General features: G+C 39.9%; 1 protein-coding gene across 1 annotated transcript; it reads left to right on the top strand.

The window, feature by feature from the left end:
• The first annotated feature begins 9,458 nt into the window (after positions 1-9,458).
• Positions 9,459-13,580, top strand: LOC133138234 (CCN family member 3-like). Its single transcript, XM_061256825.1, has 5 exons — positions 9,459-9,555; positions 9,677-9,905; positions 10,911-11,165; positions 11,499-11,713; positions 12,147-13,580. Exons 1-5 carry the CDS (start codon positions 9,499-9,501, stop codon positions 12,438-12,440), a joined length of 1,050 nt encoding a protein of 349 aa, XP_061112809.1. The 5' UTR covers positions 9,459-9,498; the 3' UTR covers positions 12,441-13,580.
• The last annotated feature ends 1,818 nt before the right edge of the window (positions 13,581-15,398 follow it).

Genomic DNA, 15,398 nt, shown 5'->3' with positions numbered 1-15,398 from the left:
GTTGGACAGGACACTTCGTCCTGGAAGAATTATAAGTCCACATTTTTTCCAGAGATAGGCCAAACCACCTGCAGGGTCTCCTCTGTTTTTGTAGTCAAACACAAAGCGAAACATAATACCTGTAAATTATGCTCATAGAATTAGCACATTTTATGTATTTAATGAAACATTTCCCTAAACACATTTTGCTCCACACCACATGCACGGAAGACAAACACAAGACAACCCCATGCACCAGGGACCCAAGGGCTGTAAGATGTCTGCTTATTTAAACATTTTCCTCTCCAAGTTATTTACTTTAAAATGTCCATTTCTAAAGAATAGAAAATAGAGAAAAGAAAAGAAGACAATGCTATGAGGGATAGAATAATTCAGCTGAGCAACCACAAAAATAAGCATCTATTCTGAAATGTACAAAAAATTTACTGGAGTAAGAAATGTTACACACCAGAGTAAGGTTTCCAAAAACATTTAGCTTGTGTCCAGGTTTCAATGGTCATAAGATAATATGACTGCATTTTGAATTCCAAATTGTTAGTTATTTTTAAAGATGGCTTTAAACAGAATGGAACTATTCATGTAATTGCCTGATGTTGAAATCCCTTTTTAAGTGGAAATAAAAATATGTTTTAGGGGGATTCCCAAACTTTCTGCTCAGTCCCATAACCCACATAAAGAGCAGCTTTTTTTCCAGGACACAATTATTCTCAGCTAGCTGGAAATATTTTTCAAAAACAACAACATGCTTAATATAATCACTGGAATCCGTAGTAATAACTGTAAAAGTAGACATGCTACACAGTATATTGGAGCTATTTTAATCCATTCATTTTGTGGGAGGTTAGAATGCACAATGTACTATCTACAAATATTTAGAGAGATCTCTGAACCCATCAATCGATACCGATCCAGGCAATAAACTGTGGACTTGGTACACATGAGCCTGAGCACCATTTAAAAATGAACTCTGACGACATGCACGATTAACAGAGGGCTAATCTCTTTTTGGCAGACTCTCCATCAGGAATGACTTACAATAAAGTGCATACCCATAACCACTGACAAGTGCGCTGAAAGACCCAAGAAGGAAGTACTGTTTCCAGTGCTAAGAATTAGCAGGTTGTTCTGGGAAAAGAAAGAAGAGAGTTGGTTAAAAACAGCTTGTTCAATTGTTTTGGATAAAAAAAGGAAGAAGTGAGAACCGACGGTAGTTCTGAAAGATGGAGGGGTCCAGAGTGTGTGCACATGATCAGTGAGTGACTATTACATAAGGTGATGGTGACTGGAGTCTACAGTTTATTGGCCCAAAGGGAGTACTCTCTGGGAGACAGGGAAATGGGCTGAAATTGACAGCATGCTTCTGTGCCTCCCACACATTTTGTATATTTACTTCTCTCGAGAATGATATAAATAAGGGTTCCCTCATCAATCAGTGCCAAAACATCAAGATTTTACTAACTTAGTTGTTTAGGAGCTCTGACCTCCACAAATCTCACCATTTGTTTGAAGGATCTTCGGACTGAAGTAAAAGATTCCAGTCTCATGTAGCATTTATTTTATTCATTCTATTTATTTTGCTACTATGTAATATGCACACACTTTGACTTCCCTAAACTGTTATGGGAACGGTGAAAACAAGGCGATTTGGTGTGCATTTTTATCCTCATGAGATATTCAATGAGGATAAAAATGGACCGGGTTGCATGGACCAGGAGTGTTTTTACGTTGTTACGGAATGTGAATGCACATCTGTTTCTATGCCTATGCACACGTGTGTACCTGTATTTGTGTGCATGCCTGTGTATACAGTATGTCTGCATCTGTGCCCTGTCCTTTTAAGATGTCCACACTGCCATAAAGCTGAAAGGTCATCTGTGTATTTTTCAGTGGGTTTCAACTGTGTCCAACATTCCTAACTGGACACATAATGGAAGGCAATAGCAATGCCTGGGGAGGGCTTTGTACTACTCATTCTTTCAGGGCTACAAACTGCACTTATGCGTGATTACAGATAATATTTTCCTGAGAAACAGTTCCATGATAAATCTTAAAATAATGTACTGAAAACTGTTCCAAAACATTTTTTACTAATTTTCCTAGTTTAAAAAAAAACTATTCTCATGAAAACAGCATGGTGGAATGAGCTCCCTGATGCAGTAGCATCATCCCTGATACAGCATTCACTGCCCATCTTCCACTTTAGACTGAAAATGCATCTATACAAGCTGTACCTTGGCTCACGTAAAGCTGAACATTTCACATGGGCTAACTAGCCCTACCTATGCTAAATCTAAACCAATACTCCAAACCCATTTGCTTCCTAATCATCCTCATCCATTCATTCATTATCCTAACCCGCTTATCCTGAACAGGGTCGCAGGGGGGCTGGAGCCTATCCCAGCATACATTGGGAGAAAGGCAGGAATACACCCTGGACAGGTCACCGGTCCATCGCAGGGCACACACGCCATTCACTCACACACTCATACCTATGGGCAATTTAGACTCTCCAACCAGCCTAACCTGCATGTCTTTGGACTGTGGGAGGAAACCGGAGTACCCGGAGGAAACCCACGCAAACACGGGGAGAACATGCAACTCCACACAGAGAGCCCCGGCTGACCGGGATTTGAACCCAGGACCTCCTTGCTGTGAGGCAGCAGTGCTACCCACTGCACCATCCGTGCCGCCACCCTACTCATCCTACATTCTCCATTTCCCTCTTGCTCCGACGACTAACCTAAGTTGGAAAACTATGTATTGAATTGTACTATGGGTATGACACTGATGATGACACAGCTTCTGCTACATGTCTGAAATGTAGTTCAAGAATAGAGCCCTTCTGTCGGGAGTCCAGGCACACTTTCTGAATTAGAGTCAGAAGCCGAATGTACAGTGGGCTCCAGAATCATTGGCACTCTTCATATGCAGAAAAAGTGCTGAAAACTAAAAAATAATACAGATATTGACATAAGCTTTATTTTACAACATGCGCAAAGTAGTGCACTTTATTAATGATTCAATGGAATCGACCAAAGTCTTTCATTTCCAAATAAAATAAGATTTCCTCAAAAACAGGTTCAACAATTATTGGCACTCCTGGTTTAATACTTTGCGCAACCACCCATGGCAAAGATGACAGCCACTAGTCCTTTCTTATCATTTTTGATGAGGTTAGAGAACACATTTGGAGGGATTTCTAACCTTTCCTCCATACAGAACATTTCAGAAACATTGATATCATTGTGATACCCCCCTCTTCAGTTCAGACCGCTGGTTTTAATGGGATTTAAGTCTGGAGACTGAGATGGCCATTGCATGGTTGTTATTTTTTCTTAACCATTTCTGTGTGGATTTTGATGTATGCTTGGAGTCATTGTCCTGCTGGACAATCTACCTATGACCAAGACTCCTAGCAGAGGCAATCATATTTTCTGCCAAGATGTCCTGGTACTTTGTTGAATTCATTGTGCCATTGATAATAAATAAATAGTGCCCTTTGACCACTGGCAGAAAAACATCTTTGAAACATCAATGACCCACCACAGTATTTGACAGTAGGTATGAGGTGCTTCCCCTTGTATCCATTTCATTTTGCCGCCAAACATGTTGATGGTGTGTATGGCCAAAAGTACTCTCTTCCAGTCACAATTACAATGAGGTTTGTCAGACTCAAGATGCTTGGTTTCATTTATTGTGCTCCTTGTGTCACCTTTCCAAAGAGTTTGCTGGTATGGAGATGACATTTTATGTTTTTATTTTAGACTTGTTGACCCCAAGACACAACCAATTTCTACAATTCTGAAACTACGATCCTTGGGTTACTCCCTCACCATATTCTTTGCCTTCCATCGGGATAATATGCACTTGCATCCTCTTCCTGCCAAGTTTGGAACCATTCAATATGTTTTATGCCTTTTTATTATTGCCCTCACAGTGCTAAGTGGTATGTTTAACCATTTATGTATTGCTTTGTACCCATTACCCGACTTGTGATGGTCAATTACCATCTTGACAGTTCCTTGGCTTTTCCTATGCTGATGGTTGACAAAGAGAATTTGCATGCTTGTTACCTCATTTTTATACTCTAGTGAAACAGGAAGCGATGGAATGACACAATCTAGTTCCTTCAGACTGAGACGAACTAAATGAAAATAAAATTGTTTCGCCAATTTCGCATTGTTTGATTTTATTTACAATAATTGTAAGGGGTGCCAATAATTTTGCCACCTGTGGTTTTCTGAAGAAATTAGATACTAAATAAAAAACATTGAAACATGAGAGTAAATTGTATTGACATAAAAGTATATCATTTTTGATATTCATTTGAATATAAAATCATTATCATTATCCATGTTTTTTATTATATGCAGCCTTTTTTCTGCATTTTGATTAAGCGTGCCAATAATTCTGGATATGTGTATTATTTGACAGTCAAAAGTGTATGTGGAAAATACACAAGAGATCCATACTATTATTTTCCCCTGTATGCAAAGCATAATGATCCTCTGACTGAGCCTGGCAGCAGAACTGTAATGCATCTGCCATGCTACTCTCCCATCCCAATGCATTCTGGGTAGGGCCACAGAAATGTATTATATTTCTAACTTATTTTGATTCTGTTACAATGAAAACCTCACATTAATTTCGCTTTGTGCTAGCAGACACTTTAGCATACATGCGCCATCTGCATCATGTTGCTGGTTCTTGGTCAGGGTAGAATTTGTGTTACTGACCAGTTCTCCTTACTTGAACTCATTCTAGAATGGTGTGCAACAAAGGTCTCACACTCAAAAGCATCGGGGCTTTTCCCTCACTGTTCATCAAAATTACAGCACATTCTGAAAGATTTAATTTTCAGAATCCAATTTCTCTATAAAGATATGTTATTATATATATTTATTATGTCCACTCCATAATGTACATGAAACCATAGTTCAAAGTTTTAGGCAAATCTGACACACCATATTTTCTGTAACAATTTGGCAAAACTGGTGTTCTGTGGTAGAGCAAGACTTGGCTGGGTGTTGACAGAAGTGCCTTCGAGTGAACTACTTAATGTGAAAAAGGTAAACATTGCGATGTTTGTTTGAGTTTGGTGCGGCTCTGGAGCTTCTCCTGGAATGTGTCTACGCAAACATGTTCAGCTCTCCCATTCCCTCCAGAATGTGGCTGCTGTGATTTGGGTCCTTTTGATTTCACTGTTAATCTCCCATAGAAGATGCAAGCGTCCAGCAGGAAAACACATAGGTCAGTATACTTCATGAGGAATCAAATATATTCCCTGTTGAAAATAACAGCTCATGCTAGGTTTTGAAACAGCTGGTAGCTGGTTGCCCAGTCAGACCAGCTCCATACTCAACATGGTTTGACCAGCTCAAGCTATGTTTTGAAACAGCTGATAGCTGGTATTTTAAGCTGGTCATAGCTGGATTTTACACCAGGGTTCTAATGTTGATTCATGTTCTCCACTAAGTTCACCCTAACAACCCACAAATATTCATCGAGAAAGGGGAGGGTGAATCAGATCAATATAAGCTAAAAAGCTGTCACCTTTCTCTCACAGGAGCTGGCTTCCAAAACTGATCCAGCACCAGAGACACTCTCAGGGATGCAACATACACCCGAATCAAGCATTTGCATATGACCTTTGCTCACGATATTTCCTGCCAGGCTAAAACATATTTGTTTAGTGTGACACATTTCATACTGTATCCTCAAACAGCCGGAACAGTCTCTCAGGCTGCCTTAGCCTATATTGTGAGCAGATGGATTGTAACTGCTTTGGCTGAAATTGCACAGGGAACCTAAATGAAGCAGCAAATTAAACAAGGTCAAGCTTAATAACAATGCTTCTTTGTCCTTAAACTGACAATAATAATTATGACCAGGAAAACTCAGATACCGTGCGGAACGCCAGTGTAGCAGAAAGGTTTCATTGTTTCTCAGGCTGAACCATTCCCTGTTTTGGAATGTCCGTCACAATTCAAATCAACAGGTTTCTTCACCAAGGTTTCCTGAACAAGGGTTCCTTGTACAAAGCAATACCAGAAAGAAGTGTCCTAAAGTGCTGAATCTAAATTTGTTTGTTCATTAGTTTATTTTTATCCTTTTCATCATCCATTTTATTTATACATGGTAGTTTATTTCAGTTTTAGGACTGCCACTGTATGGAATAAAATAAGAAATGTTTTCGTAAAAAAAAAAGTGACAAATTTTAGGGATCAATTCCGACAGAAACATAATTGTTATGTGAATGTAAGGTACTGGAGATAAGTTACATTTTATTAATTTCTCCTTGCTCCATGATTACGAAAGATAAGCTGTGTTGGCTTTTATTAGTATTCAGAAATTCAGCCATATAGGCAAGTTAAAATGTACGAATGACATTGCATTTGAATGCCAAAATCTAAACCATATTCTTGCCAGTTATTTAGATGGTTGCAAAAATGTTATGATTATGAGCCATGGTAGCATGTGTCTCTCTTTAATATGAATCCACCTGATGTTCTCGTTCTTTTGATGACTGCCTCCCCTACATCCACAGACTAAGCCCTTCTTTCTGTGTGTTCTCAAATTAGCCGGCAGAGTGATACAGATTCTGAAATGTCTGAATGTATATCCTCTACCCTCTGCTCCCAGGCTGGCTCCTGTCCAAGATGACATGTTGCGCACAGCAGAAGTATTTCACAGGTCACAATAATGTGCGTCGGCAGCCTTCCTTCCATCACCTTCCGGAAACAGCTTACGTCATTTATGACATACATCATTGTACTCCATCCTTTGCCAACTTGAAAGGTAGTATACTAAATACCATGTCATATACTATAGCTAACAGAAAAACATTCCACAGTATTTCTTGACAGAGATGGAATTTTCCTAATTTTCCAACTATGAAACAATTCAATAGCTGTGTATATATTGCATATAAATGTATAGTCATGTAATTTATTGCACTGGCGAGAGGTCAATGAAAACAAAATGTGGAACAAATGTTGACTTGGATCTCTCAACCCTTCACAAATGCCACAAGAAGAAAATACAGGGACAAAATGATAACTTTTACAGCTAGTCTGGGCATCACATCACTGTCATGTTTAATGCTATATCGGTTACATAATGTATTTTATATGCACTGCTGTGGTTATCTAATTTTACCATTTCTCTCATGAATCTCCTTGGACATAATAACTTAAGTCAAATAAACTTTGAAATATAAAAATTGTTTCACCCACATCCCACTGTTTGTTATGATTTTGTTTAAAATGTGTTACAGAACACTGATGTTTGATTGCCCAATCATGGAACAAAGGCAGTGTTGAAAATGTTTCCAGGACTTTTGGAGATGTGGAAACATCCGACCCTATCATTTCTTTGCAGCTGATAACAGTCACTGTGAAAATTCCGCAGGCGAAGGTGGCATTCCAAATGTGTCTTCCAGCGTGCTGCTTTGACACATGATTTGCAAGCCCCAGTCTGGAAGAACGTCTCAGACACAGTCGGCAAACAGAGAACTGTGAACTCTAACATTTTTCAACTTCCAGAGTAAAACAATTTGACCTGTAGTGAATCATGTCACGGCATTAAAATGGTGCCAACACACAGGTAATTTATGAAGCTCATTCCGCCATCTGATCGGCTGCCATGAACATTAATTGGGGTTGGGCGTCCGAAGCTTTGATGGTGGACTTTGGAAAGTAAATATCCAATCGATTATTACCAGAGAATGCACAAAGAATGAAAGGAATGTAGCAGAAGCGATAAACTTCCCAAGGTAAATGCAGCAAGTGTGCCCCCTGGGGTGATAGGAATGGGAACTGCACATTGCTTAATAGTTAAATGGCCACAAATATATAAAACAACTTGATGCTGTGGTCTGTGAGCAGCTGTGTGATGCATTTAGTGATAAGCAACCTCCATGCTTGAATTTCCTCTAGTCAGCTAAACTGCTGTTCATGTCCAAATTCCAAATTTGTTGATTAAACAATGCTGAGATTCAATCAGAAGTAGTTCTACTTCAAAATACTTTCTATTGTGTTTACTGTACTGAATCAAGAAGAAATGCTGAGTGAGTTCACCATAAAATAATTATTCCAATAATAAGACAAGCTTCATGCAGGAGCTGCCCTTCCTTGAGAATGAGGTAGTATGCCTGCTCAATTCCTCTATCTATGGCAAAACAATTCCCAGCAACCCCAGACTTTGACATAAACCTGTCCCAGTGATCAGAGTCATGGAGGTGCTGAAAGAACATTCTGGAACATAGGAAAACCTAGGTGTGATGTCATGGTAACATGGTCACAGACTCTTCACCCCAGTTACATTCTGCCTTGAACAATGGATTCAGGATCTTCTCCAGTCCCAACCCAATAAAATGATTCCAACTTTCATGCAGAAAATCACTTGGGAGAAGAATATTTATATTCTAAACACTTCAGGGAGGGCTACTCAGACCCAGTCCTGAAGTTCTCCAATATTATTTTAGTTTTATTCAAACAGAGACACTCTAGGAACCATGGAGGCAAGACAAATGTTACAGCAAAACTGCTGAATCAAATGATTAGGTTCCTTGCTGGGCCAAAAGTCTGTAGTCAACTTGGCCCTTGGGCCTAAAATAACCTTCAGTCATTTTTTCCAGTTCTGTTGTTCTCACAGGTAAATTCCCCATGTACCAAATGAGCCAATACAAACTAAAGCTTGAACCCAAAGAACATTAAGAACATCCTAAAAAATATATTATTTTACATCACAATACATTCAGCAGCAAATCAACATGGCAGTGCATAACGGTTAGGGAACTGGGATTGTTGCACAAACATTATGAGTTTGACTTCCTGCTGGGGTTCTGCTGTTGTACCCTTGAGCATGGCACTTAACCTGAATCGTTTCTGTAAATATTCACCTTGATAAATGGATTTTAAAAAGTCGCTGAGGATAAGAGGGTCTGCTCAAGACCAAAAAGCAAACAAACCTTAAGGTACTGTAAGGACTTGGTCAAGTGAACAGGTTTTTTGTTCCATGACAAACTTGTGTTTGTTCTACAAAGATCACATCAATAAATGAAAGCTTAAGAATCATTAGCTAGTATAGCTATATCACATTATTAGTTATAAGGTATTTTCCATTAGTTTGGGTACATCACACTGAATATCCCATTTTTTAGCATACAGTATGAAACGATGTTTTACAATATATTCTTCCAGTTTTTTGTAATCCAAAATGATGATAAAAAGTGATTAACTAAAACTGTTCTGCCAGCTATACTTTATTAAGGATCAACGTTAGAACTGGATTTTTTAACAGTCATGTGATTGGAAGTTTAGTTCTCCCTGTCATCCAATAAGTCATCCAAGGGTCCAGGGCTTCGCCTCCTATTTTTACCCTACCCAATCACATCGTTGCCTGTTTAGAGGGCTTTATAAATTGTTCTGCCTACAGTGGGGGAATTTTAAGAAGCGCAAAAGTGGACGCGCAAAGCAAGTCTCCGGTCTGTGAAAGATGCCTAATTTTGTGGAGAGAATTATGTGCGTTTTTGTGTTTTGTTCTTCGGCTCAGGTAAGTTCGTCCTTTGAACTTTTAAATTGTCTCCAACTGCGTTCTACGCAAGTCTTGCACAAGCAGATTGGCATTACTGCGTTTTCTGCTGCTTTATCAATCTCTCTCGTCTTGCTTGCAGTTGCGTTCACTAGCGTGGGCGCAGTCGTGTCCACCTCGATGCAACTGTCTGCAAGAACCGCCGATGTGTGCACCTGGTGTGCAGCTCGTTTTGGATGACTGCGCTTGCTGTCTCGTGTGCGCACGACAGAGAGGACAGGTCTGCTCAGATATGAAACCATGCGATATTCGGAAGGGCCTACACTGCGATTACGCAGCTGATGTTCGCAAGAGGACAGGTGTTTGCATGGGTGAGTAGCGGTTCTTCTTGCGCGAGTTTTTTTGTGTGACAGTTGACAGAAATGCATGTGCCTCCTACTGTTGGGCAGCTTATTACGGAGAACAGATAGCGTATTGGCTTTTTACCGCGGAGGAAAAAAGATACAGATTGTGAGAACAGTCCTGGGTCAGCTTTTCTACAGTCTTATCTGTCTTCCTCTACCAGACTACTTGATTTGGTTTAAACGCGTTGCGCGAGCGTACTAAACCAACGTTGCTGCTGAAAGCTTATTTGACCTGTGAGAGTAGTCCCCATGCACAAAGCAACAGTAGCCTACAATGTACTGTTGATCAATGAGAAACCAGATACAGGTAAGTACTGTAACACTGCCTCAAAGCACTAAAAGCTGCAGGGATTGTGAAAGCCTCATGTTTAAATGCACAATCACATGATACTGTTAACACATTTATATTATAACGAAATAGTTTAACCGCCTGTAATGTATCATTTTCCATTTACTAGGTCTACGGTGTACCCTCGTACTATCTCTGCTGATATGTAAACAATGCGCAAAAGCGCAATATTTGCACTGGCAAAATGCTGCATTTTAATGCAAAACTTTGATTGGAGTTACAACATTATTTTCGAGAGTACCTACTACGCATAGGTTCCAAGTTCCGAGTTATAATACACTATTAGTGCAGGCTAGTAGTTTACCATACATACTGTATTCGGGTTGCTGAAGCAGTAGCCTAACATAAGAACAGTAGTTAATGAGACAATATAGATATTTCTTGTTCGCTTGTATGCATTTTTGTCATTTTTCCACTGCATCACTATACAGTCGTCTAATTTGAGATATTGAAGACAAAATGGCAATTTTGTCCAATGTCTATATGCCTGTTCAACCGTGAATTGTCTGCTCTATGCTGATGTCATTGTCAAGATTATAGTGCAGCTAACGCTTTGTCGTCAACTTTAATTAGCTGCTTGCATGTTTAGCAGGCAATACATTTTTTTTTCCCTTCACTGACAGCTCGTGAAGGAGACATCTGCCTGTTCGACGGCGCTGTCTACCAGAATGGCGAGACCTTTAATCCCAGCTGCAAGTATCAGTGCACGTGCCGGGATGGCCAGATCGGCTGTTTACCGCGCTGCAACCTGGATGTCATGCTGCCAGGACCCGATTGCCCTTTCCCACGAAAGGTGCAGGTGCCAGGGGAGTGCTGCGAGAAGTGGGTGTGTGGCACCCAGGCGGAAGTTAGCCTCCTCGGTGGCCTTGCCATGGCCGGTGAGCACCGCGACCCCTGCTTTGACGTCACTGGCACCCTTGCGCGAGCGTGCTAAACCAACATTGCTTCTGAAAGCTTGTTTGACCTGATAGAGTTGTCCCCACGCACAAAGCACAATGTACTGTTGATCAATGAGAAACCCGGTAAAGGTTAAAAAAAGTAACACTGCCTCAAAGCACTTAGTAGTTTCTGAGTCTAAAAACTGCAGGGATTAAGAAAGCCCCATGTTTAAAGGCACAATCAAATAATACACCGATATCACACGCCTATCCAATATAATACATAAATAGCAGTTAAATACATGCAATATTGTGTGCATTCTCGATCCCCAGCATTCAGGCAGGAAGAGACCGTAGGATTCGACAACTGGGACTCCAGTGTGAACTGTATCGAGCAGACGACCGAGTGGGGCGCATGCTCGCGTCCCTGCGGGATGGGCACGTCCACCCGGGTCACGAACAGGAACACACGCTGCGAAATGGTCAAGCAGAGCCGGCTGTGCATCGTCAGACCATGTGACAAACGGCAGCTACGGCACACACCAAAGGTATGGCATGTGGACGTGGACTACAATTACTGTCCTGCAAGTACCTGAGTAAATCACACATGCATATGTAACCAAATGTGGCCCCTGTGTCCCCAATTCAGAGAGATATGCATTACATTAATGGCATTTGGCAGACGCTTTTATCCAAAGAACTCGTGGGTCCCAGTCATGTACCTTAACCACTACGCTACAGGCCACCCCTTGCATTTTTAAAATTGTATTACTTAACATAAATACTTTACTTACTGTAAATTGTGAGCAGTACCCTAACCATGCTACACTGTAGAATAAGTGGGCTGTTACATTAACAGTCAAGAGTATGAAAGGAACTGATAATACAATTAGGAAATTCAAAGTGTGGTGTGTATATGTGTTGATTCAGTATGACAAAATATATCATTCTTATGTTTTTTTTAAAATCTACTTTAATTAGAAAGGAAACAAATGCCTGAGAACAAGGAAGACCCTGAAGCCCATCCACTTCACCTTCAAGAACTGCACCAGCGTCCAAACCTACAAGCCTCGGTACTGCAACACATGCAGCGATGGGCGTTGCTGCACCCCTCACAGCACCAAGACCTTGCAGGTGGAGTTCCGCTGCCCCCAGGGCAAGGCAATCAAGAAGGCCATGATGTTCATCAACTCCTGCGCTTGCCACCACCACTGCCCACGTGACAATGCCGTCTACCACCGGAGAGACCTTGCGTATAGTGGCCTGAAGATGTAACTTTCTGTTCTCTGCTGCCCCCTATCGAAGACAGACGCTAACTGCATGTAGGTGCTGGGGGTGACTGCAGAGGGGGCAAAGTGCCACAGGACATTTAGTGAAGGGGTTCATGGGAGGTGGAGTCTTGAGCTTGTCAAAGGTGCATCAAAATCTCAAGCACCAGACCCATTATGTTCTCTGAATTTTAGCAGCATATGGGGTTTTCAGTCTGGAGCACCTGATGAACTTTCCATTATGTTGAATGCTTGTGAAATGCTTTGTGCCTCCTTCATGCACCCAATTAGCAAGCAAGAAGATCTGTTTTTTGCATGTGTACTGTCATACAGATACAGTAGTTTTCTTTATATTTTTGTGAAAACAATGGAAATGGAAATTCATTTTCTGCCTCATTAAACACATTGGGGCTGTGATAAGCAGGTTGAGCCCTGAAGGGCTCGGTGGGACACCCCTGCTCTCTGTTTTTTAATGGGGATATAGACCTAATTCTTAAAATTGAGGCATGTCTTACTGAGTACTGACCAAGGTTCCATTGAGTGGACCTCTGTAGAAATGTTGACTTGACGGCCCTGACTCTTCCAAGACTGTCACGTTATTCCTGGCTATTTAGAAGGTTAGTCATGCAACCAAAGACAATATTTCATTCCTTCATAGGGAAATTTGTCAAAAGCACACCAACTACAGTGGACATCTAAACTGGTGTAACTGTTTTAGCACACTAAAATACAGTCTCTTACTAAATATATAAATATTGGGGGGAGGGGGGCTACACCTGTAAATACATATTGTATATTTTGTCCCTGTGTTTATCTAATGCATATTCTTTTGTTTTGTAAGCTTATGTAAATATGAGTTGTATATATATATTGTTGTATATCTGTCATACTCAGCTTTTCCAGCAATGATGAATGGTATTCTGCTACTTAAATATTTGGCATTGAATTTGTATTTTTTTTCTATAAAAACTATTTCTCCAATTCACTTCGAACATTCATTTTTTTATATGAAATCATCCATTTATGTACATCAATTGCACTACAAAGTTTACATTGGCAAGTGATGTTTCCAATTACTGCTAGTTTATTAGTAATTCTTCTAGTGGACAACCTTATCCAGGGGGTGTTGTCATGTTCAAGTGTACAATAGCACTGTTTCACACAGGATTCAAACCCACCATGGGGCAAGAATCCCGTAGGCTAACCATGTACTGCCTTATATAAAAAAGAATAAATTGTTACAAATGACTAAGTGATTTTTTTAATATACTGGTGATATCGGCAGTAAATGACATTCCTAAATTATTTAAATGAACCACGGGTTCCCAAAATCAGTTATGGGACTTGTTTCAGCAACAGTTGTAACCCCTGAATTGTAAACAGCTGTTTGTTGACACTTTTAATCGGTTATGTTTGTTGTGTGATGACTTTCTCTCTTTAAAGTCAAATGTCAGAAACACCTAACATGAATTAATGTTCCATGTTCACATTTCCCGGGATTTTATCCATCAGATCAACTAATATTTCCATTTATTGTGATGACACATGATTCCTTTAACTGATTATAGACTCACATGTGGAACAATTGGGGCCTTACGTGCTGAAAGGGTCACTTAAATTAAATTAAAATGTGGAAAAGGGTAAACAGTGTCACCTAGTGGCACATTTTGGAATTTTCCTTTCAATGGAAGGAAACTATTCTCAAAAAATGTAGTACATCCAGTAGAATTTTGATTTGAAAATGTGATTTATGACAGCAATGTTTAAAAAAATTGCCAGTCCAACTTCAAACAGACAGTGGACAAACAGTACTAATCCTGAATCAGTTTAGCACACAGACCAGTGGTGTCCAATCTTATTGATTGAAGAAGGGCCAGCATAGGTACAGATTCTAGCCCAGCATATTCAGCCCTGAGAAAACGTAGCAAACATAGCTGCAAACTGTGGGCAGTCTGACTGACATAGGTACGGTTTGCCACCATGGCATCTGAGAAGCCATTCGAGCTTTAAAGCATAGGTCTACATCATTATTTATTTGGGCTACACCCCTGACACACCATCCAAACAGAAGCAAACATACCTCAAAGCCTTTTCCAAAACATTGCACACAGTTGGGAGGAAACATGTCGTTCAATCGACAAACCGTGGCAAACTTTTTTCCGGTTGAACATCCCAGGTTAAAAAAAGTAAGCAGATTAGTTGAATCAGGTATTGAAAGAGAGGTTTGGAGAAAAGCCACACTGACACTTCTAAGAGTAAGACTGCACACCCCATTATTAGGCTATGTTTAGACTGACATGATTAGTTGGCCTATATTTCATTTTATGAAACAAAACAAGTTTACACCCAATGCAGGACATTCCATGGTTCAAGTGACATAGATCACATTTATTCCCCATTCTGATGCTTGGTCTGAACAACAACTGAACCTCTTGACCAGATCTGCATGCAAATATAATATAATGAGAATAATTGATATGGATTATGGACAACAAAATATAAAACCTTCAATAGTAATTAATTCGTTCTCCACTGTTTTATAGAACCATTTCTCAGTTTACCATATTTATAGTTACACCTTTAGGACAAGAGTGGAAAAGCAAATCACAGTTTAGATATGTTCAGGTGAACACCATTCATCATTAAATGTGGAATAATTAAAATAATGACAAATAATATTGCAGTTCAAACCTTCAAAATGCATCAAGAGTAACTAAAAAAGTGATCTGTTTCTTTAATTAATAAGATTATAAAAGAGTCTCACTACAAGTGTGTTTGCAAGGAGCATGTGTCATGTATTTTGCTATTAGCATTGTGAAATTGCAGCTTGCAGTGTATAAAAATAAAATGTCCATACATTACATTTTCATAACAAAATAAGTGGTTTGGTCACTTTCTAATGACAATTTAATCACAGCCAGAAAATGTTGCTCTTGACTAGAAACATGTAGACAGATTCAATGAG

This window comes from Conger conger, chromosome 1 (assembly GCF_963514075.1).
Source record: "Conger conger chromosome 1, fConCon1.1, whole genome shotgun sequence".
Lineage (NCBI taxonomy): Eukaryota > Metazoa > Chordata > Actinopteri > Anguilliformes > Congridae > Conger > Conger conger.
The sequence above is the reverse complement of the archived record's forward strand: the minus strand, read 5'-3'. Positions and strand labels throughout refer to the sequence as shown.